At 38.6% G+C, this 25,512-nt stretch overlaps 1 protein-coding gene across 1 annotated transcript in view; it reads right to left on the reverse strand.

The window, feature by feature from the left end:
- The window catches only part of LOC111143078 (activin A receptor type 1C), a 78,627-nt gene extending 57,982 nt beyond the window's left edge, over positions 1 to 20,645 (reverse strand). Inside the window, exon 1 of the mRNA XM_022496540.1 lies at positions 20,573 to 20,645. Within this exon, the coding sequence (XP_022352248.1) occupies positions 20,573 to 20,645 (73 nt within the window). The remainder of the gene's footprint in view (positions 1 to 20,572) is intronic.
- Positions 20,646 to 25,512: the final 4,867 nt, after the last annotated feature.

Raw genomic sequence — 25,512 nt, forward strand, 5'->3', positions numbered from 1 at the left:
TCGTTGGAATGTTACATAAATGTCAATTAAGTCAAGCTGATTTAAAGTGTTTCTCATATCTTATATATCCTTACTAATTTTTGGCCCACTTATTCTATCAGTTATGAAAGAGTAGTGTTGGAGACTCAAAATATAATATATACTTGTCTGTTTGTCCTTCCAGTTCTATCAATCGCTGTTTCATGCATTTGAAGCTCTATGATTAAGTACCTGAACATTTAAGATTATCACATCTTCTTGGTGAAGTGAGCCCTTTATCATTATGGAATATCCTCTGCAATATTCTATTTTCTGAAGTCTACTTTGTCTGTTATTAATCTAGTCACTCCAGGTTTCTTATGATCAGTAACTTTTTCTCTTAACTTTAGTTTTAGTCTATTTGTGCCTTTATAGTTAAAGTGCATCTCTTATATTGCAAGTGTGTTTCTTAGAGCCAGCATATAGTTAGAGCTATAATCTCAGTTTTTAAATTAGTATATTTAAATGACTCACATTTAATGTAATTATTGATATGGCTGAATTAAAATCTGCCATTTTACTGGTTCCTTTCTATTTGTTTCACCTCTGTTTGGTATTTGTTTGCTATTTGTTTTTAAAGATTTTATTTATTTATTTGACAGACAGTGATACAGTGAGAGAGAGAACACAAGCAGGGGAAGTGGGAGAGGGAGAAGCAGCCTTCCTGCTGAGCAGGGAGCCCGATGTGGGGCTCCATCCCAGGACCCTGGGATCATGACCCTAGCCAAAGGCAGACATTTAACAACTGAGCCACCAAGGTGCCCCACACCTTTGTTATTTTATCATGTTTTTGGATTCAAAATTTTTATTTCATTTCATGTACTTTATTATATTCTTATTTATGCATTTATAACTCAATAGTTCAAGGGTTGTTCTTGGTTGTACATTATACATCTTTAATCATAATATAACTTCAAGTAATACTGTAATCCTTCACATAAAATATAAAAAACTAAACAATTGTATATTCTCAATTCCTCCTTCCTATCCTTTTTGCTAAGGCTGTCATATATTTTATCTATATCTATGCTATACATTCAAAGAGCACTGTTAGTATTTTTGCTTAAGTGGGTTGGGCCTCTGCCTTCGGCTCAGGTCATGATCCCGGGATCCTGGGATGGAGCCCCGCATTGGGCTCTCTGCTCGGCAGGGAGCCTGCTTCCCTTCCCCTCTCTCTGCCTGCCTCTCTGCCTACTTGTGATCTCTCTCTGTCAAATAAATAAATAAATAAATCTTAAAAAAAAGAAAGAAAGTCGATGATAGGGCACCTGGGTGGCTCAGTGGGTTAAAGCCTCTGCCTTCGGCTCAGGTCATGATCCCAGGGTCCTGGGATCAAGCTGCACATCCAGCTCTCTGCTCAGCGGGGAGCCTGCTTCTCCATCTCTCTCTGCTTGCCTCTCTGTCTACTTGTGATCTCTGTCAAATAAATAAATAAAATCTTAAAAAGAAAAAAGAAAAAAGAAAGTTGATGATACTTCAGGGTGATTAAAATTAAGGAAAATATATTTTATATTTATCTTCATTTTAGCCATTTCCAGAGATATTTATTTCTCTGTGTGTATTCAAGTCTATGATACTGTACATTTTCTGTCTGAAAACATTCCTTTAATATTTTTTTGCTGTACAGGTCAAGAAGTAATGAATTCTCAGTTTTTATGTATTAAAAATGTCATTTCCCCTTTTATTTTAAAAGATAATGTCAGGGCTGCTTGGGTGGCTCAATCTGTTAAATGTCTGCCTTTACCTTAGGTTATTATCTCAGGGTCCTGAGATTGAGCCCCACATCTGACTCCCTGCTAAGCAGGGAGTCTGCTTCTCCCTCTCCCTCTGCCTCTCCCCCACTTGTGCACTCTCTCAATAAATAAATAAATAAATAAATAAAATCTTTATAAAAAATAAAAGATAATTTCATGTGGTATGAAACACTTGGTTGCTTTCCACTTCTGCTCTTTAAAGTTATCACCTTACTGTTTTCTTGTTTGCACAGTTTCTGATAAGAAGTCTGCTGTAATTCTTAACTTTATTCCTCTGTAATAGGTCTATTTTATTTGGACTGCCTTCAACATTTACTCGTTTGCTTCTGAATTTTATCAGTTCATATATGATGTGTCTAATAGTGTGGGGTTTGGGAAAAGAGATATTTATCCTGCTTGGGCTTCTCTGAGCCTCTATGATTGGTAATTTGATGTCTTTCATTGTATTTGGAAAATGGTTAACCAATATATCTCTTAAAATATTTCTTCTGGGGGCACCTGGGTGGCTCAGTCATTAAGCATCTGCTTTCAGCTCAGGTCATGATCCCAGCCAGGGTCCTGGAATTGAGCCTTGCATCAGGCTTCTGCTCTACAGGAAGCCCGCTTATCCCTCTCCCACTCCCCCTGCATCTGTTCCCCCTCTTGCTGTGTCTCTGTCCCTGTCAAATAAATAAATAAAAATCTTTAAAAAAGCATCTCTTCTATACCATTCTGTCCCTTTGTATATATAATTCCATTTACACATATGTTATACCACTTTATATTTTCTCACACTTCTTGGATGCTCTGTTTTGGGCCTTTTCACTCTTTTTCTTTTTATCTCCTGACACCTCCCATTTTAGTGTAATCATCTTGTAATACCATAATTACATAATTACAAGGTAATTTCTGTTTGTCTATCTTCAAGTACATGATTTCTTTCTTTGGCTGTGCTGAGTCTACTGATGAGCATATCAAGAGTATTCTTCATCTCATGCTTTCATATCTAGCATTTCCATTTGACATTTTCTAATATTCCACATATTTTCTAATATGCCACATATTTTCATGTGTATGTTCCACCTTTTCTACTACAGTTTTTAATCACAATTATTTTAAATTCCTATATGAAAGTTCCAATATTTGCATCATACCTAAATCATGAGTGCCCTGTCTCTTATGAGAAAGGTAGTTCCTTGATTATTTGAATGTCTCATTATGTTTGGTTGATGTCAACATAATTACAAAACTGTTAAATGTAATCATAGAATTATAAAGGTCTTTACACTGAAGGTGTAAAGGAGGTGTCATGGGATAAAAAGGGACGTGAAGTTGGCAAAATGAAGCGTTAAGTGTGAAGAGTGATGTATGATATAGTACAATATTGACTCGAAAGGAACATTAAATTAAGAAAAAATACATGTTAGCTTAGAAAAACTACTAAAAAAAATAATTAAAAGAGGGGCACCTGGGTGGCTCAGTGGGTTAAAGCCTCTGCCTTCGGCTCAGGTCATGATCCCAGGGTCCTGGGATTGAGCCCCGCATCAGGCTCTCTGCTCAGCAGGGAGCCTGCTTCCTCCTGCCTCTCTTGTCTACTTGTGATTTCTATCTGTCAAATAAATAAACAAAATCTTTTAAAAATAAAAAAATAAATAATTAAAAGAGAGTTTTAAGAAATCAATAAAGGAAATGAAATGGAATACTCAAAAAAAAGTGACTAGCCCCCCAAAAAAGGCAAAAAAATGAGACAGAGAAATAATAAAAAGAGAAACAAATAGCAACAGGGTAGGCATGAATCCATACCAATAATTATACTAAATGTTAATGATCTAACCACTTGAATTAAAGGCAGATATTGTAATATAGTTAAAGGATAAAAATCAAGAACCAACTATATGCCATGTACAAAAGTTGCACATCCAAGATAAAGACACAGACGGGGTGTAAGTAAAAGTATGGGAAAAACAAACATGCAAATATGAAGCATAAAAATGTTGGCATAGTTATATACAATTTTGCACAGAGTAGATATGAAGACAAAAGTATTAGTGAGATGAAGTGGAATATTTAATAATAATTGGTCATTGCATCAGGAAGACATGACCACTGTAAATGTGTATGTACCTAGTAAGAGAGTTTCAAAATATATGAAATAAAAACTGACAGAACTAAAGGGAGAGAAAGCTAAATCCACAAGTATAGTTGGATATTTTCAATACCCCTCTCAGTAAAAATATAGATGATGTGAACAATATTATCAACAAACTTTACCTAATTGGCATTTACAAAGCAATACACTCAACAGTTAAAACTAATCTATGCTGGGGGGAGGAGTCAAGATAGCGGAGAAGTAGCAGGCTGAGACTACTTCAGGTAGCAGGATATCAGCTAGATAGCTTATCTAAAGATTGCAAACACCTACAAATCCAATGGGAGATTGAAGAGAAGAAGAACAGCAACTCTAGAAAGAAAATCAACCACTTTCTGAAAGGTAGGACTGGCGGAGAAGTGAATCCAAAGCGATGGGAAGATAGACCGCGGGGGGAGGGGCCGGCTCCCGGCAAGCGGCGGAGCAAGGGAGCAAAAAATCAGGACTTTTCAAAGTCTGTTCCGCTGAGGGACATCGATCCAGAGGCTTAACCGGGGTGAAGCCCACACGGGGTCAGCATGGCCTCAGGTCCCGCAGGGTCACAGAAGGATCAGGGGTGTCTGAGGGTCGCAGAGCTTACAGGTATTAGAACGAGGAAGCCGGCTACAGAGACAGAGCCGAGGAGTGAGCTCTAAGCTCGGGGTTACCTTGAACTGATCGCAGGCTCGGTCAGCTCGGAGCGCGGCCTGAGGCCAGGGTGAAGAGAGTAATTGGATGCTGTTCTCTGAGGGCGCACTGAGGAGTGCGGCCCCGGGCTAATGGCTCCTCCAGGCCGGAGACCGGGAGGCCGCCATCTTCATTCCCGCCCTCTGGAACTCTACGGAAAGCGCTCAGGGAACAAAAGCTCCCGAAAGCAAACCTGATAGGATTACTCAGACTGGCCCTGAGTAAGGGCGGTGCAACTCCGCCTGGGGCAAAGACACTTGAGAATCACTACAACAGGCCCCTCCCCCAGAAGATCAACAAGAAACCCAGCCAGGACCAAGTTCACCTACCAAGGAGTGCAGTTTCAATACCAAGGAGAGCAGCGCAATTCCAGAGGAGGAGAAAGCAAAGCACGGAACTCATGGCTTTCTCCCCATGATTCTTTAGCCTTGCAGTTAATTTAATTTTTTTTTCTTTTTCAATTTTTTTTTCTCTTCTTCTAAATTTTTTTAACTTTTACCCTTTTCATTTTTAACGTTTTTTAACTAGTTTATCTAATATATATATATTTTTTTCCTTTTTATATTTTTTTCTTTATTGGTTTTCTTTTTTTAATTGTTTCTTTTTTTTTTTTTTCTTTCTTTCTGAACCTCTTTTTATCCCCTTTCTCCCCCCTCACGATTTGGGATCTCTTCTGATTTGGCTAAAGCATATTTTCCTGGGGTTGTTGCCACCCTTTTAGTATTTTTCTTGCTCCTTCATATACTCTTATCTGGACAAAATGAAAAGGCGGAAAAATTCACCACAAAAAAAAAAAAAAAACAAGAGGCAGTACCAAAGGCTAGGGACCTAATCAATACAGACATTGGTAATATGTCAGATCTAGAGTTCAGAATGACGATTCTCAAGGTTCTAGCCGGGCTCAAAAAAAGCATGGAAGATATTAGAGAAACCCTCTCGGGAGATATAAAAGCCCTTTCTGGAGAAATAAAAGAACTAAAATCTAACCAAGTTGAAATCAAAAAAGCTATTAATGAGGTGCAATCAAAAATGGAGGCTCTCACTGCTAGGATAAATAAAGCAGAAGAAAGAATTAGCGATCTAGAAGACCAAATGACAGAGAATAAAGAAGCTGAGCAAAAGAGGGACAAACAGCTACTGGACCACGAGGGGAGAATTCGAGAGATAAGTGACACCATAAGATGAAACAACATTAGAATAATTGGGATTCCAGAAGAAGAGGAAACAGAGAGGGGAGCAGAAGGTATATTGGAGAGAATTATTGGAGAGAATTTCCCCAATATGGCAAAGGGAACAAGCATCAAAATCCAGGAGGTTCAGAGAACCCCCCTCAAAATCAATAAGAATAGGTCCACACCCCATCACCTAATAGTAAAATTTACAAGTCTTAGTGACAAAGAGAAGATCCTGAAAGCAGCCCGGGAAAAGAAGTCTGTAACATACAATGGTAAAAATATTAGATTGGCAGCAGACTTATCCACAGAGACCTGGCAGGCCAGAAAGAGCTGGCATGATATATTCAGAGTACTAAACGAGAAAAACATGCAGCCAAGAATACTATATCCAGCTAGGCTATCATTGAAAATAGAAGGAGAGATTAAAAGCTTCCAGGACAAACAAAAACTAAAAGAATTTGCAAATACCAAACCAGCTCTACAGGAAATATTGAAAGGGGTCCTCTAAGCAAAGAGAGACCCTAAAAGTAGTAGATCAGAAAGAAACAGAGACAATATACAATAACAGTCACCTTACAGGCAATACAACGGCACTAAATTCATATCTCTCAATACTTACCCTGAATGTGAATGGGCTAAATGCCCCAATCAAAAGACACAGGGTATCAGAATGGATAAAAAAACAAAACCCATCTATATGTTGCCTACAAGAAACTCATCTTAAACCTGAAGACACCTCCAGATTTAAAGTGAGGGGGTGGAAAAGAATTTACCATGCTAATGGAAATCAGAAGAAAGCAGGAGTGGCAATCCTTATATCAGATCAATTAGATTTTAAGCCAAAGACTATAATAAGAGATGAGGAAGGACACTATATCATACTCAAAGGAACTGTCCAACAAGAAGATCTAACAATTTTAAATATCTATGCCCCTAACATGGGAGCAGCCAACTATATAAACCAATTAATAACAAAATCAAAGAAACACATCGACAATAATACAATAATAGTAGGGGACTTTAACACTCCCCTCACTGAAATGGACAGATCATCCAAGCAAAAGATCAACAAGGAAATCAAGGCCTTAAATGACACACTGGACCAGATGGACATCACAGATATATTCAGAACATTTCATCCCAAAGCAACAGAACTCACATTCTTCTCTAGTGCACATGGAACATTCTCCAGAATAGATCACATTCTTGGTCCTAAATCAGGTCTCAACCGTTATCAAAAGATTGGAATCATTCCCTGCATATTTTCAGACCACAATGCTCTGAAGCTAGAACTAAATCACAAGAGGAAATTTGGAAAGAACCCAAATACATGGAGACTAAACAGCATCCTTCTAAAGAATGAATGGGTCAACCAGGAAATTAAAGAAGAATTGAAAAAATTCATGGAAACAAATGATAATGAAAACACAATGGTTCAGAATCTGTGGGACACAACAAAGGCAGTCCTGAGAGGAAAATATATAGCGGTACAAGCCTTTTTCAAGAAACAAGAAAGGTCTCAGGTACACAACCTAACCCTACACCTAAAGGAGCTGGAGAAAGAACAACAAAGAAACCCTAAACCCAGCAGGAGAAGAGAAATCATAAAGATCAGAGCAGAAATCAATGAAAAAGAAACAGAAAACAAAAAAAAAATAGAACAAATCAATGAAACTAGGAGCTGGTTCTTTGAAAGAATTAATAAGATTGATAAACCCCTGGCCAGACTTATCAAAAAGAAAAGAGAAAGGACCCTAATAAATAAAATCACGAATGAAAGAGGAGAGATCACAACTAACACCAAAGAAATACAGACAATTATAAGAGCATACTATGAGCAACTCTACACCAACAAATTTGACAATCTGGAAGAAATGGATGCATTCCTAGAGACATATAAACTACCACAACTGAACCAGGAAGAAATAGAAAGCCTGAACAGACCCATAACCAGTAAGGAGATTGAAACAGTCATCAAAAATCTCCAAACAAACAAAAGCCCAGGGCCAGACGGCTTCCCGGGGGAATTCTACCAAACATTTAAAGAAGAACTAATTCCTATTCTCCTGAAACTGTTCCAAAAAATAGAAATGGAAGGAAAACTTCCAAACTCATTTTATGAGGCCAGCATCACCTTGATCCCAAAACCAGACAAGGATCCCATCAAAAAAGAGAACTACAGACCAATATCCTTGATGAACACAGATGCAAAAATTCTCGCCAAAATACTAGCCAATAGGATTCAACAGTACATTAAAAGGATTATTCACCACGACCAAGTGGGATTTATTCCAGGGCTGCAAGGTTGGTTCAACATCCGCAAATCAATCAATGTGATACAACACATTAATAAAAGAAAGAACAAGAACCATATGATACTCTCCATAGATGCTGAAAAAGCATTTGACAAAGTACAGCATCCCTTCCGGATCAAAACTCTTCAAAGTGTAGGGATAGAGGGCACATACCTCAATATTATCAAAGCCATCTATGAAAAACCCACCGCAAATATCATTCTCAATGGAGAAAAACTGAAAGCTTTTCCGCTAAGGTCAGGAACACGACAGGGATGTCCGTTATCACCACTGCTATTCAACATAGTACTTGAAGTCCTAGCCTCAGCAATCAGACAACAAAAGGAAACTAAAGGCATCCAAATTGGCAAAGAAGAAGTCAAACTATCACTCTTTGCAGATGATATGATACTATATGTGGAAAACCCAAAAGACTCCACTCCAAAACTGCTAGAACTTGTACAGGAATTCAGTAAAGTGTCAGGATATAAAATCAATGCACAGAAATCAGTTGCATTTCTCTACACCAACAACAAGACAGAAGAAAGAGAAATTAAGGAGTCCATCCCATTTACAATTGCACCCAAAACTATAAGATACCTAGGAATAAATCTAACCAAAGAGACTAAGAATCTATACACAGAAAACTATAAAGTACTCATGAAAGAAATTGAGGAAGACACAAAGAAATGGAAAAATGTTCCATGCTCCTGGATTGGAAGAATAAATATTGTGAAAATGTCTATGCTACCTAAAGCAATCTACACATTTAATGCAATTCCTATTAAAGTACCATCCATTTTTTTCAAAGAAATGGAACAAATAATCCTAAAATTTATATGGAACCAGAAAAGACCTCGAATAGCCAAAGGAATATTGAAAAAGAAAGCCAAAGTTGGTGGCATCACAATCCCGGACTTCAAGCTCTATTACAAAGCTGTCATCATCAAGACAGCATGGTACTGGCACAAAAACAGACACATAGATCAGTGGAACAGAATAGAGAGCCCAGAAATAGACCCTCAACTCTATGGTCAACTAATCTTTGACAAAGCAGGAAAGAATGTCCAATGGAAAAAAGACAGCCTCTTCAATAAATGCTGTTGGGAAAATTGGACAGCCACATGCAGAAAAATGAAATTGGACCATTTCCTTACACCACACACGAAAATAGACTCAAAATGGATGAAGGACCTCAATGTGAGAAAGGAATCCATCAAAATCCTTGAGGAGAACACAGGCAGCAACCTCTTCGACCTCAGCTGCAGCAACATCTTCCTAGAAACATTGCCAAAGGCAAGGGAAGCAAGGGCAAAAATGAACTATTGGGATTTTATCAAGATCAAAAGCTTTTGCACAGCAAAGGAAACAGTTAACAAAACCAAAAGACAACTGACAGAATGGGAGAAGATATTTGCAAACGACATATCAGATAAAGGGCTAGTGTCCAAAATCTATAAAGAACTTAGCAAACTCAACACCCAAAGAACAAATAATCCAATCAAGAAATGGTCAGAAGACATGAACAGACATTTCTGCAAAGAAGACATCCAGATGGCCAACAGACACATGAAAAAGTGCTCCACATCACTCGGCATCAGGGAAATACAAATCAAAACCACAATGAGATACCACCTCACACCAGTCAGAATGGCTAAAATTAACAAGTCAGGAAATGACAGATGCTGGCGAGGATGCGGAGAAAGGGGAACCCTCCTACACTGTTGGTGGGAATGCAAGCTGGTGCAACCACTCTGGAAAACAGCATGGAGGTTCCTCAAAATGTTGAAAATAGAACTACCCTATGACCCAGCAATTGCACTGCTGGGTATTTACCCTAAAGATACAAACGTAGTGATCCGAAGGGGCACGTGCACCCGAATGTTTATAGCAGCAATGTCTACAATAGCCAAACTATGGAAAGAACCTAGATGTCCATCAACAGACGAATGGATAAAGAAGATGTGGTATATATACACAATGGAATACTATGCAGCCATCAAAAGAAATGAAATCTTGCCATTTGCGACGACGTGGATGGAACTAGAGGGTATCATGCTTAGCGAAATAAGTCAATCGGAGAAAGACAACTATCATATGATCTCCCTGATATGAGGGAGAGGAGATGCAACATGGGGGGTTAAGGGGGTAGGAGAAGAGTAAATGAAACAAGATGGGATTGGGAGGGAGACAAACCATAAGTGACTCTTAATCTCACAAAACAAACTGAGGGTCTATGGGGGGAGGGGGATTGGGAGAGGGGGGGTGGGGTTATGGACATTGGGGAGGGTATGTGATATGGTGAGTGCTGTGAAGTGTGTAAACCTAGCAATTCACAGACCTGTACCCCTGGGGATAAAAATATATTATATGTTTATAAAAAATAAATAAATAAATAAATAAATAAATAAAATATTTAAAAAAAAACTAATCTATGCTGGATAAAATACAAACTCAGGAAAGACTGGGTAGAAACAGGAGGAAACTTATTGTGATGGTGTTTATTATTAACATCTTGAAAAGATTAAGGGAATGAAATTCTCAAAACACCATGAATGCACACATAAGCTTTGAGAATGTTATTATATGTAATATATATAAATGTTTCATTAAAAGAGGAAAATGCTAGCAAATATTGTACTTGTATAAACGCATAATGAAGTATTTAGAGGGTAGTGTAATGATATTTGTAACTTATTTAGAAATACATAAAAATAATCCGTATTTGATGAGTAGAGGAATAGATAAACGGATATATATGATAAAGCAAGCATAATGGTATGATCTAGTTGATGGATATATGGATCAATGAACTAAATTTCTTTCAATTCCAGTTAATAAAAAGTTTCTTTTTCATTATTATCATTAGTTTCAGGGATAGGATTTAGTGATTCATCAGTTGCAATATAATACCCAGGACTTACTACATCAAGTACACTACTTAGCCCATTAGTCAGTTACCCCAGTCCCCCAACCACTTCCCCTCCAGCAACCATGTTTGTTTCCTATAGTTAAGAGTCTCTTATGGTTTGCCTCCCTCTCTATTTTCATCTTATTTTATATTTTCTTCTCTTTCCCTATGTTCATCTGTTTTGTTTCTTAAATTCCACATATGCATGAAATCATATGGTATTTGTCTTTCTCTGACTGATGTGGTTTGCTTAGCATAATACCCTCTAATTCCATCCTCATCATTACAAATGGCAAGATTTCATTATTTTTGATGGCTGAGTAATATTCCATTGTTAACATATACCTCACCTTCTTTATACATTCATCTGTTGATAGACATCTGGGCTCTTTCCATTATTTGGTTATTGTGGACATTGCTGCTATAAACACTGGTGTGTGGTTGCTCTTTCAAATCACTACGTTTGTATCCTTTGGATAAATACCTAGTAGTGCAATTGCTGGCTCATAGGATAGTTCTATTTTTACCCTTTGAGGAAGCTCTATACTGTTTTCCAGAGTGGCTGTACCAGTTTTCATTCTCACCAGCAGTGTAAGATGGTTCCCCTTTCTCTACATCCTTGCCAACATCTACTGTTTCCTGAGTTAATTTTAGCCATTCTGACTGGTGTGAGATAGTCAATTGATGAGAAGTTTAACTAAATGATGAGGAAAAGGAAAATGAAATAAATCTTTTCCAGAAAATAAAAATGCATTAGAATTCATTGTCAGAAGAAATGTTCTTCAGGTTAAGGAAAAAGACACCAGATGTAAATTCACATCTACACAGAATAATGGAAAGCAATGAGAAGAAATGATAAATAGGTGGGTAAATGCAAAATCTTACATTCATTTTTTAATTCATATAAAGGTAACTAAGTATTTAAGCCAAAATAAGAACTATTTTTTCAAGGTCTATAAAATAACATGTGAGATTAATTACACAAGGGACAAGAAGAAGAAAATGAAAGAATATGATAATAAGGTTCTTAGATTAAACTATGATAATTTAATGATGGATATTATAAAACTTGGAACAATCACTAAAAATAAGACAAAGAGATGTAGCTTATAAACCAATAGTGGAAATAATACAGAATAGTAACATTTTGTCAATAAAACCAAACAAAGGCAAAAAGTAGAAAGAAATAAAGGGAGAGACATAAAAACAATAAGGTGACAGATTTAAACACAACCATATTGATAAATACATTAAATGTGTATGGTCTAAATTCTCCAGTTAAAAGACAGGTATGTAAGCCTGAATGAAAAAGCAGGACCTTTCCATATGCTCTCTACTAGAAGCCCAATTTAAATATATATATTTGTGTGTGTGTGTGTGTGTCCACACACATAAGTATATATATACATATACATATATATATGTATACATACATAGATACAATAAAAGTTTAGAGTAAGAGAAATCTATGATATGCAGGCAATCAGCAAAAGAAAGCAGGAGTAACTATATAAAAAGAGATACAAAAATATTAACCATGAAAAAGCTGGAATGGCTATATTAATATTAACAGAGTAAACTTTAAAGCGAAGATTACAAGTGATAAAGAGAGACATGGCATAAGAATAAATAACACCAGGGGTAAAGTGGGAGATTTCCTAACAATAAACATGCATTAAGAGAACATAACAATTTTAAGGTATATGTACCTATTAACAAAATTTTCAAACACATGAAGCAAAAATCAGAAAAACTTTAGAGGAGCAGACAAATTCACATGTATGTGGGAGATATCAACAATCCTCTCTCGGTAATTGAAAAACAAGCAGGTAGAAAATCAATAAAGATAGAGAAGCCTTGAATAACGCTGAGAAACAACCTGACCAAAGAGCATATATAGAACACTCCACCCAACAACAGCAGAATATACGTTATTTTCAAGAACATGTAATACATTTACCTGGTCAGACACATGTTAGGCTCTAAAACAAATCAATAAATTCAGAAAAATTAAAATTATACAGATTATGTTCTTTCACTCCCAGTGTATTTAAATCAGAAGTCAATAACAAAAAACAACCTGAAAATTCCCAAAATATTTAGAAATGAAACAAAAGACATCTAAAAAACCCACAAGTCCCAGAGAATCATAAAGAAAACTAGAAAATATTCTGAACTCACTGAGAGTTAAAATACAACATAGCACAATTTATGGATGAGCTGAAATAATTGCCAAGGAGGAAACGCGAAACCTTAAATGCCTGTATTAGAAAAGAAGAAAGGTCTTAAATGAATGATTTAAGAAAAGCTCATCAAACTATGGCCCATTGGCTGTCCCATTTGTAAATAAAGCAAAATCTATTTGTTTATGCATTGTCTATTGTTGATTTTACATGAAAATGGCTGAATCAAATAATTGTAACACAGACTGTTTGGCCCACAAGCCTAAAATATGTATTATCTGATCCTTTAAGAAGAAGTTTGCCTGCTGTTGAAATAAAGTACCAACTTAAGAAGCTAGAATAAAAAAGAATAAATTAAATTCAAAGTAAGTAGAGGAAGGAAATATTAAGAGTAGAAAACAACTAAAGAAAAAAAACTGAATACCAATAAAGCCAAAGTTATTTATTTGAAAGAATTTAATAAAATTGATAAACTCCGACCGATCAAGGGAAAAAGAAAGAAAATTCAAATTCCCAATTCAGAAATATAGAGGAGACAGCACTGTAACTCCTATAGATATTAAAAACATAATAAAGGAATTTAGGAAAAACTTTATGATAATGACAATATCTAAAGCAGAGTTCAGTAAAAACAATTCTAAAAGAGCATCTTCATGTGATTTGACACAATAAATCTCATTCTTTAAAGTCCATTTGTCTTAATGAAATCAATTTTCTCCTCTGTGCAAAAAGTAATACCTTTTAATGTAGTTAATATACAGCTAGAGAACAGCTGTAGGGAAAAAATTAAAAAATAAAGAGAGATTCATTTAATTACACATTTATTATCCTTTAAGAAATGTTCTACTAGGGGTGCCTGGGTGGCTCAGTCTGTTAAGTGTCTGCCTTCAGCTCAGGTCATGATCCCAGGGTCTTGAGATCCAGCCCCACATCTGGCTTCCTGCTCAGCGGAAGCCTGCTTCTCCCTCTCCCACTCCTCCTGCTTGTATTCCCTCTCTCCCTGTGTCTCTCTCACTCAAATAAATAAATAAATAAATAAATAAATCTTAAAAAAAAAAAAGAAACGTTCTGCTAATCTTATATTTATTCTTTATTTAGTGTTTCAAATTTACAATGTATTATCTATTTCCGAGAAATATAGACTACAGGTAATAGGTGGAATTTGAGTGAGAACAAAGCCTCACTTTGGTTATTAGAACAGACAAATATTCACAGAGCAGATTTTTATACTCCTGAAAAGCAATAATGGGGATGAAGAAAAGAAATAAACACACTTTTAGGGGAGCAGTCCAGAAAAATGTCATCAGATAAAATTATGAGATGTGATGCATTAATACTCTTCAATATATTTTGGCTCTGTTTTAAAACAATCTGGTTCCTTAAAGCTGTGTTAATCTGGATTACCACCCTCTGAGTTAACATCTCTTGGATAAGCATGCATTTATGAAACTAAACATTTTGCATTAAAATGCTCATTGTCTGGACGATAATGGGTTAGATTTATTTCTCATCTTGTTTTTGACCAAGTCAATCATGGTGTTAAACAAAATATTTAAAAAGAACTCAAGCCACATACAGAGATATGGTGCTTTTCTCAATCATTGTACCTTATCATGAGATAAGGATTTTAAAACAAATTAGAAGAAAATATACGTGTCTTGCTTCCAAAACTAAAGTATCCTAATCATTTTCTTGGTGTGAAAAGTTTAATGAAAAAGTAGATAGATCTAATTTGGGATCCTTAAGTCACTGGCAAATTTAAATTGTTTAAAAAAATAATAAGCCAAGCTCTTGAGTCATACTGAATGATTCACCCATGAATTCTTGAGGGGATTAATTTAAAACAGTTCCAAAGAAACATAAGTATATTCACATACTCTAAAACACAGCAGAGAACAACAGAAAAGGGAAATTACTCTGGAGGACAAAAAGCAAAAAAATGAGGACAGAGTAGAACCTTATGATTCTCGTTGGCCAATCAGAGCAAGTGAATGCAAGAGCCATGTGGTAAAGCAAAGTGCAACCCCTCCCAATTGGGAGTGCTGGCTTCTGTGGAAATGAAGTCTCCTCATGCCTGCTTCACACTCCTACTCACCTCCTCCCTCCCTTTTACTTTTTACTGGATTCCTAAATGTGAGGAGTAGTGGTTTTACTGTCCCCCTTCCAGGGAACAAAGAGGATCATGTGCTTTAGGGACGCAGCTTCCAAAGAATGTGAAAGGCACCAGGTTCATGACCACAGTCCCGTTTTCTACAGAGGTAACAAATGTGGGAAGGGCAGGACCTGCTTCCTAATAGAAGAGAACCAGCCATCTCTCTCCACAGACTCTCCACCTTTTCCTGCCTGAGCAGTAGCCCCTGATATTATCGCCTGAAACTTGTCAGCTACCATGAAGGCTGGGGACTAATGTGAGGTAATGGAGAAAGAGGTCCCCACTCCGCCGTCCTGCTTCACTTGGCAGGCATCACGCAGCCTTTCAGTCAGTGTCAGGATCCAGGATTCTGAGGTACCACAGCCTCCTCCCCTTTATCCTTAGGCTGTTTAACTGTTACAAAATTTGCAAAGAGGAGTAGGTTAGAGTTCTGCCATGCAATTAGGGGACAAAGTACCAGGTAACCAAAAGAACAGTTACTTTGCTTTATTTTGCCTCTCTTTTCTGGATATCTCCCTGAATGACCCCTCTTAGACTGGAGAGGCACAGCTGCAACAGGACAGTACTGGGTATTCCTATTTCTCCTAGGAAAAGGGGAAAATCTGTCTCACTTACAAATATATCCCTTTATTATCCCAGTTTCATAAACAAGGTAAGGATAAAACTTGAGATCTGAGAATTGGCTACAAAAATTTAAAATAGAGACAGCCAAAACAATGAAAAACCCAGAGGTGGCCTCACAGATATGTGATAAGGAACAATATAGAAGACACTCTTGGTGCTTAGAATTTTCCCTCTTTTTCCCCGTTTAGTTCTGTTTTCCATTTATATTTGGAAATTAACTCTCTCATCTTATTAAAATAAACCCTTTATATACATGTGAACATATCCGTTTAATCTTGTTAATGATCCATGCATAGAGTTGTTCATTTAAAGGCCACCATCCTCTACAAATCTCAAAATGAAGCCCATACTAATCATTTAGTAGCTGGCCAAGACTTAGCTCAGAGCAAGAATTAAAAAGTCCATAGTTGAAATTAATGTATCCCTGTCTGTTCCCCAAAGGATGAGCAGTCCCTCTCGTAGGCACCTGCTCTTAAACCTCAATATGCCTCCAATGAACAGGTCCTGTGAGGGTACCCCCTCCCCGGCTCTGACTCTGCCCATTCTCCACTCCCCTTATCCGTCTCTTATTTACAATAAGAGATACGAGTACTGTCAAGAAAAACACAATGAACTGCATCTTGGCTACTGCCTGGAAGCAGTTCTCCTAAAAGAGAAACCTAGGAATGCTTATTCAAAAGGCAAATACTCTAAAAATGCATTTGAAAATAACAATCACATTCAGAAAATAGTTGGGCAAAACCACTTGCTTTCACTGACCAGGGAGTCTAGAGAGCTCTAACTTTCTCACCACCTTTTCAGGTCAAGAACCCATGTAAGGTTAGGAGAGGCTGTCTCTCCGTTCACCGAAACAGTAGAGCCACGCAACGCATGACCACAAGTGCTGGAGGTGACCATTCAGAGACACATACAGGGATGGCGGCAGAGTTAGAATACAAGTGGTAAGAGAAAGGACTAGAAAAGAGGTCTGTGCTTCTCTTTCTAACCTAAGATCTGGGCATACCGGAAACAAGAGCAGCTTAGCTCACCGCAATTATCTCTTTCATGTAGGACTGCCATTAAAAGTACAGAACACTCAGTTAAATCGGAATCAAACACCAATTATTTTGACTCTCGATTTTTTAGCGTTAGTCTAGACTTGTTCCAGGCCCCAAAAAACCAACTGCTTACTTGGTATCTCCACTTCGGTGTGTACTAGGCATTTTAAGCTCTCCACGCCGAAACTTAGTTCCAGCTCTGGGCCATCATCCCCACCCCCACCTGGGGCCAGATCTGCTCCTCCTGCGGTTGTCAACCTGACCCCACAGCGCGGTACTACTCCTCCACTGCACGAATCAAAAATTTGGAATCATCCTCATTCCTCTCTTACACTTACATTTATTTGAGGAGCTCTATTTGATACTTCTGTAAACTTGAGGCTAGATAACAAGTTGAGGTACTACAGTTAATGAAGATATATGCCGCCAAGGACTTCTGCACAGTTTCTCCTGGGCCAAAGAAGTCTCTTCCTTAGAAGCATCTGTGTCTTGTCACATGTGTGTCAACCAACCAATAAATGACCCTGCTTAAAGAAGGGCAGAGGTGGCAAAGTCTTCTGCATTTGTACCCTCAACCAGCCCAAGGCTTTCACTTTTACTTCCAGCACACCTTAAAATGTGGAAACAAATGTGGCAGTGGAAACATCTCCCTATCTGAAACCCCTATCCTGTTTATTAAATGAAAAGTTATCTTCTCACTCTTAGAGCAACTGCATCTAGCTTTCCAGTCTCTTTATTTTATTATTTTTTAAAAGATTTTATTTATCTATTTGAGAGAGAACACAAGCAGGAAGAACTGTAGAGGGAGAGGGAGAAGCAGGCTGTCCACTCAGGAGTGAGCCCAGCCCTGGGCAGGGGAGGGGAGGGGAGAAGGGGGCCTGAATCCCAGGGTCCTGGAATTATAACCCGAGCTGAAGGCAGACACTTAACTGACTAACCCAACTAGGTAGCCCCTGAACTTTTACTTACTTACTTACTTACTTATTTATTGTAGCTTTCCAGACTCTTAATAATCCATTCCCAACCAGAAGACCAAGGAGTTTCATAAAATTAGTAGAGAACGCACAATGTGTAAATCCATATAATATCCCAATCACAGAGTTCAAACTCTAGTTCTAGAGTTCAAACTCTAGAACTCCAGGATATTTTGTGCCAACATTTTGTTTAGTATACCTGATAAATGTGGGATCATCTCAGGTCTTTCTTACCAAATAACAAGGAACCCAGACACTAGATAATTAGTGTAACTCAGAGCAGCCTAATTTTTTAGCCAGCCCAGCCCAATAAATATTTTCTCATTTTTTTCCATCAATGGTTACCCTCTGAGAGTCTCATCGAGGAGCAATGGTTTCTACTCTACTGCTAATGCATGGCATGCTTTAGGGGACAGAGATGCTGGGGAATAACAGCCAAGCAAAAGGAGTTTATTGGTTTAGCGATGTCTTCAGGTATTTAAAGTCATAGGCCTGGTGCTCAGGGGAGTCAGATTGGAAGGTGGGATTTTCTGCCACCCAGCCATGTTATAGTGTCAGCAACAACTTCTACATTTTCAAAATTGACCATTATGACGAACCATGTAATTTATAAAAGTAACTAGATAGAAAAGTGATACAGGTAAAAAAAAAAAAAATGATACAGGTAACCACATGAGAAAAACAATTTAAAAGATGAAGTTTAAAAAAAAACTACTTTGACCACCTCTGCCAAATAATCAAAGATGGGTATAAAAGTAAAATTCAAGAAAGTAGACAGCAATAGACATTGTTTCTGTGGGACACAAAGAGAGATAAAGTTCTTACAAGAGATTTGAAAATGATTGCATTTGACATAGAAAAGTTTATTGTAAAAGTTTAATTTTGGTATGTACTTCTTTACTAACACATTATCTCCATATCGGTCATTTTTCTTAGCCTTCATATTTTGAGGGAAAAATAAAATTTGAATGGATGGTCTATTTTTTTTTCTTTTTCGTACATTTCAATGTCAAAAGATTCCATGCCTTTTAAAGAACATAGCCTTGCATGTTTATCAATACTGCTATGCCCAGGGTCTCTAAAATTTTCTGAAGATTCTGACATATAACAAAATATATGTTAGATTAAAAAAAATTGAGTATCTTTTTTAAATGTCTGTGGCAAATTTATTAGCTCCCTAAAACAAAAAGTATTGTACAGACAATCTGTGGAGGTAATTTCACAGGTGCCTCATCAAAACTGTGATAACTAGAAGGTTATTTAATTCTTCTTCTTCTTTTTTTTTAAATTCTGTTAAATTCATCAAGAGTACTTTGAGTATTCCAAGTTAGTGGAATTTCTGCTCATGTCTCATAAAGACTTTCCCATTGTCAGTTTTCTTCCCACTGATGAATTTACTAACTCTGAATGCAAATATTTCACTTTATCCCATCATTCTCTGGACAGTCTCTAAGTAATAGCTTTCCTAAAAGCCTGTGCTTTTCCAAAGATAACTAAAATGCTTTAATCCTCATATTGTATTAATCACTCCCAATAATCAATTTTCATTTGAATATTGTATTAAGTGATTCTCTCAGGCCATCTGAAACATGAAATCTGCACTTGACAGAAATCATACTCTTCAAAACATTCCCCTGCACATGTCACTAAAAGGAAAACTACCCACCCTGGAGTATAGCTATTAATGTCAAACAGATTGTCATCTGGGAAAACAAAAATGCATAAAAATCAGCTTCGGACAAAGTACAGCTCTATGGAAAAATACCAGGTTTTTGTGTGCAAATGTCTCAAATGTCTGATTGAAATGTTTAAAGAACGAGTTAGCAAGGAATCTGCCGCTGTTCTCCATAGCCTAAGATAATGTTATAACGAAAACAGTTTTAGAGCTAAAGGGTTTTTCATCATAGCACACTATGATTTTACCGAAGATGCATTTGCCCCAGTTTCTAGTAAACGTTATAAGAAATGTTTGGTTTCCAGCTTGGGCCGAGGGCTCTATTTAGCCTATCAAGGCACAGACCTGTTAAAAACGCTGGGGCGCTTGCCAGAATTTTTTCTCCTGCAACTCTTGGTAAAGATCGTACCTCGAAAGCAATGTGCGTTGCAAACCACGCAGTTCTAAGCTCCCTCTCCCGCCTACAGAGCTTGGCACCAGCGGCTTCTGAGAGATCCCTTGCCTCTTAAAACTCAGACCGAATCGCCACCACCATTCCCCACCTTTCCACCACCACCACGCCACAATCTTTGCTCAGCTCTCCCGAGCCCAGTACAGAGCGTGCCCGAAGCCCCTTCAGAGTGAACTCCTGGTGCCACTCAACTCCCCAGCCCAGCGCACACCCACAAACACACTCCCTCCGCTGCAAACTGCCCCCAAATTTGTCACCCACCTCACCCCTACTACCCCCACGTCCCTGTCGCTTTTTCGCTCCTCCTGGTGGCTTCGTCCCCAACACACCTGTCTAATCCTATGGCTACCAGACGTCAGGTGCCCACGCTGCGCCCTATCCCGCGCCCTCTCGATCCAACTGGCGCTTCCCACTCCGCCCAGTGGAAAGTCAATGTACTCGCAGCACCTTCTACCCCACCCGCGTGCCCACCCGCAGACCTCCCCCGACTCCCACCCTCGCTTGCGCTGGAGAAGGAGGGCCCGTTGTACCTGTCGAGAGCGCGGCGGCGGTGGCGAGCAACAGGAAAGCCTGGCGGAGCGTCGCGCACTGCGCTCGGGTCATGGCCACCAGGCGGCCGCGCCGGGGCTGCGAGGTCCCAGAGCGGAGCTAGACGGTCCGAGCCGCCCGGGCCGCTTTGAAGTTCCCGGGGCGCGGGCGGGATGGAAGCACAGCCCCGTCACCTTTTTAAAGAGCGCGGTTGGCTCTAATCCATGCGGGCGCCCCCCTTTCGTGCCTCCCCCATCCCTTGCCCCCCGCGGCTGGCGGTGCGCGGCGCTCCTGCCACCGGCCTCAGCAGCCCGCTGAAGGCGGGGGGGGGGGGGACAGAGCCCGCCCCCGCCGCGCCTCCGCCCCCTGCGCCCTCTTCCAGCCGCCCGGGGCCTGGCGTTGCCGGCCAGGCGGGCAAAGGGAGCCCAAAGGCCGGGCAGTGAGACCGCCCAGAGCTGGGGGCAAGAGAGGGGATTGGGTAGCGCGGAACCCACAGGACCCGAAAGCTGGGAAAAGAGTCAGGACGCGAGGAAGAGCCCCACCGAGGCTTTAGGAAAACTTAAACCCTGCCGCAATTGCTTCCTGGTGGTCGCTCTACAGCCTCCTACAGAAGAGCCACTCGTCCAGATCTCTTGACATTTGTTTGTAGTCCCGTGGGCTAAAGGTTTTCTAAGTAGACTGAGCCTTGAGACACCCTTAGGTGTTCCCGCGGGGCTCGTCCCACCACCATGTCCTGGCTGTGCGCGCGTCTGTAGAAGGGCGCCCTCTCTGTTCAGCCCTGGAAATAACCAATTCCCCAACTGCCTTGGCTACCCATAGTTTGGGCTTAATAAACTTTCTTACTCGATGCATTCCGGTGACCACCCTCACCCCCCCCAAGAATGGCGACCAAAGCCGGACCACCAGCGCCAGGCCGTGTGGTTATCTGACACATTTGGAGGCAAAAGACCCGTCGTCCTATGCGCTATGGAAGATAATCTTGCAACAATTTCAGCAGTGAAAATATGGGCCGGAAGAGGGGAATCGTACACAAGGATTAAGGCAAGGTGAAGAGTCATTTAAAATAATGTGTTGGAAACTTGTTTGAATTTAATTCCTGGAGCCCCCTCATCAAACGGGCGAGCTTCCCATGCGGGTTGTGATTGAAAATTTAAGGGCATAGTTACCAATTAACAGAAAGCCCAAATTTAATTCATATATGTAGCCTATACGTTAAAGTGAATGGGATTATTTTAACCTGAACCACACACAAAGCCCAAAAGCCGATATTGGTATTATGGTATTATTGCCACTGTTAGGGGGCTCCTTGAAAATCGATTGTCATATATATTAATTGCTTGAGAGTAAGAGATATTACTTGCTTCCTCACCCCTTCAGCTTTAAATAGAGTGTTCTTTCTGAGGTTTATGAAAGTCCTCTGGTGAAATAATGTATATAATTGATTTCACCACCAAAAGATCACAGTAATGGGGGTGGGATGTTTGTTGGATTTGGTGACAGTCCTCAGGATCTCACCCCCACCATCACCACCTTGGATGAATCAAAACATTCCTAAGGGTAAAAAGACTTTGATCTAATTTTATTCGGGATCCAAGCAAAAAAAAAAAAAAAAAGTGGAGATGTGGGACAAGACTGAGCCCTTCCAGACACCCACAAAGCAGATGCTTAAAAAAAAAAAGACAAGAAAATGCTAGGACACATTATATTTTGGCTGACTCGGCTGGCTCATTATTTGGTAACTGAACCCTAGATTGTGATCTACCATTGGATCATGAGATTTGGAGCTGAAAGAACAGGATTTAGTGTCTGTGCCTGCTTCCTCAAAAGTAAATGGAACTTCATCCCTCCCTATTTCTCGAAACCATGACTGGGATTGAAAAGAGGAATGACTGTGAAAGCACTGTTAAGCCATCAGGCATTATACTAATGTCAGGTATTTACTTTCAATATTTATTTTGTCTCTTGAATACAGTAAGCAACATAAAAAAAAGCAAGGTTATTACCCAAGAAGTCTAATATCGAGTAACTTTAATATTCTAAACAAACCCAACACTGTCTTCTGCGTCTAATTGTGCCCTGTCCACTATAGTTTCCACTGGCCACATGCTAGGGTACCACTAGCCACGTGTAGGTAGTGAGCACTTGAAATGTGTCTAATCCGAACTGACACATGCTCTAAGTATCAAATCATGCTGGATCTCAAAGACTTAATATAAAAATAGAAGGTAAAATATATCATTAATAGCTTCTCTATTGTTTATGTTGAAATGATAATATTTTGAAAGTATTGGGATAAATATATTACTAAAGTTAATTTTACCTATTTCTTTTTACTTTTTAACATGCCTACTAAAAATTTTTTAAAATACATATGGCTTGTATTATGTGTTTATTGGGCAGTGCTGATCTAATGAATCCTCATCAATGGCAAGGTCTTAGGCAGAGTACTAAAAAAAAAAAAAAAAAAAAATAGAGTTGTTGGGTGCCTTGCCAGTCAACATATGACCAGCCAATAAAGGAATCAGGATCTTTTGAATTTTGGCACAAAGTTCTGTGACATACACACACGCAAAAAGGTTAGTATGTCAAAAGCTAAGTACGTAATTTGTAGAAGTATTTTTAACTTCATCTTCGAACACCATTTCCCTCTGTGCTCTTGTGCATGTTCTCCTTCCAACACCAATACTATAGAGGCTTTGAAGTAAGGAGTTAGTCATTCTAAATGTATTGAAGCTGGCAAAGTATTTTCTTAGATAATTATAAATATTGCTGATATGCTTGTGTTCTTAACACCAACTTCGTGGCAACCAAGAAAAGAATTCAATCCTCATAATGTGTCCCAATTTTTATTTAGAAGAGTATATTTTATTTGCACACACACACACATCCCTATAGAAATTAATACAGTCTTAATCCAATACCTTTTTGTGTGAACTATTATTTTTTTTAAAGATTTTATTTATTTATTTGACAGAGATCACAAGTAGGCAGAGAGACAGGCAGAAAGAGCCGGGGGGAAGCAGGCTCCCTGCTGAGCAGAGAGCCCAATGCGGGGCTCGATCCAAGACCCTGGGATCATGACCTGAGCTAAAGTCAGAGGCCTTAACCCACTGAGCCACCCAGGCACCCCTTGTGTGAACTATTATTAAGAAAATATTCTTTGGAGAATATTGAGTGACTCCTATCATTCAACATAAGCCACACAATGCATTGTTGAATATATGATATGATATAACACATCTTTTATATTTTTTGTACATAACAGAAAAAAACTCATGTGTGACTTATTTTTTTAATTCACTGGAAAGAATTTATATGCAAATGCGTTTCTCAGGACTTAACCTCCCCCCCCACCCTTAATCATCTATTTGTACATATTCATTACCATAGCAACATTACATCATGACTCCTGGATCCTCATAATCAAAAGAAAACAACAGCAATAATCAAGGAGTTCATAACCCACCAGTGAAATAGACTTTGGTTGAATGAATCTTACATAACCAAGAAAAACAAGTATAGGAAGTTTAAATTGGAATGACTCGACACATTTGCAAACTAACTTTCTGAATTAATAAGGCAAACAAATGTGTATAATAATTGAACTTTGAAAATGACTACTTGTTGGGTATGGTTGTTTGGGATTTTTTTTTAATCATACATTTTTCTTTTTTTGTTATCCTTTCTAGAATCTCCCATGCCATGCATCTTAATTTTTCATTTCATCTTGGAACATGAACTTATCATGGAATGAGCATATGGTGAGGAGGCATACTACAATAATTTGCTATATACTATCAAGGTCTAGTCTGTTCTTATTTTACTGCATTTTTCCTTCCCTAAACTCATATTCTCCCTAAAGGAGCCTATGATAAACTCATTTCTACTCCTCTCATCTTGTAATCCCAGAAATCTTTCTATTAAAGAACCCGGGTTCACTTCTATTCTCCTCCTTCTCCTTTTGATTGGTCATTCCATTCCATGAAAATAGTCATGTGTTTTAGGACCTTTATTAAGGTTCTATAGTATGTACCTTTAATCCATCTACCTCAAGGACAGTTCAAGTCTCATAAAGAAGAAAAATAATGGCATCTCCGTGGACATGATAGTGGGGCATCAAACAGTTTCTTTCTTCCACTGCCACTGCTAAAAGCTTAAAGTCTTTAAGTACTTACATTATCTCTTTTCACCACCTTCCAAAATGGCTGCATCCCTTCCCTGAGTTTTCATATCCCTGTTACTATTAATATCCCTAACACTATTAATATGGTCTTTCCAAATAACTCAAACTTTGTCTCAGTTTTCCCTTCTACTGATTAATGTCAGTGTGCTGGGCTTATTAGCTGCATTCAATACAGGCTCTGTAAAATGCAGGTCAAAGATTCAGTTCCAAGTAAGCAGACCACTACTACCTGGAGCGTTTCCTTAGGAAGGACCACTAATTATACTCTACCAGAGTGAGGTGACAAGGAGGTGAGAGAGTTATAGGACTCAGTACAAATCCATCCCCTCCTGAGTAAATAACTAAAAACAAAAACAAAACAAACAAAAAAAAAAACCCAAAACACAGTTACTTCAATCCCAGCCAAATCAACACTGGTGTTCCGATGACCTTGACTCAAGCAAAAGAGTAATCTAAAGCTGCTCTGTTGAGGGCAGCAGCCACTAACCACTTGTGGCTCTTGAGTACGTGAAATATGACTAGTCTGATCTCATAGGTACTGTGAGTGTAAGATATACACAAGACTTCAAAGACTTAATACCCCCAAAGTCTCAATAATTTTTCAAGTTAATTACATGTTGACATGATAGTATTTTGTATATTGGGTTAAATGAAATATATTATTAAAATTAATTTCACCCCTTTTGCCTGTAAATGCTAGTAGGAAATCTAGAATTATGTGTATGGCTTCCATCCTAATTTTATTAGACAGTTTTTACC

This window comes from Enhydra lutris, unplaced genomic scaffold, assembly GCF_002288905.1.
Source record: "Enhydra lutris kenyoni isolate GAN:26980312 unplaced genomic scaffold, ASM228890v2 scaffoldscaffold1, whole genome shotgun sequence".
Taxonomy (NCBI): Eukaryota; Metazoa; Chordata; class Mammalia; order Carnivora; family Mustelidae; genus Enhydra; species Enhydra lutris.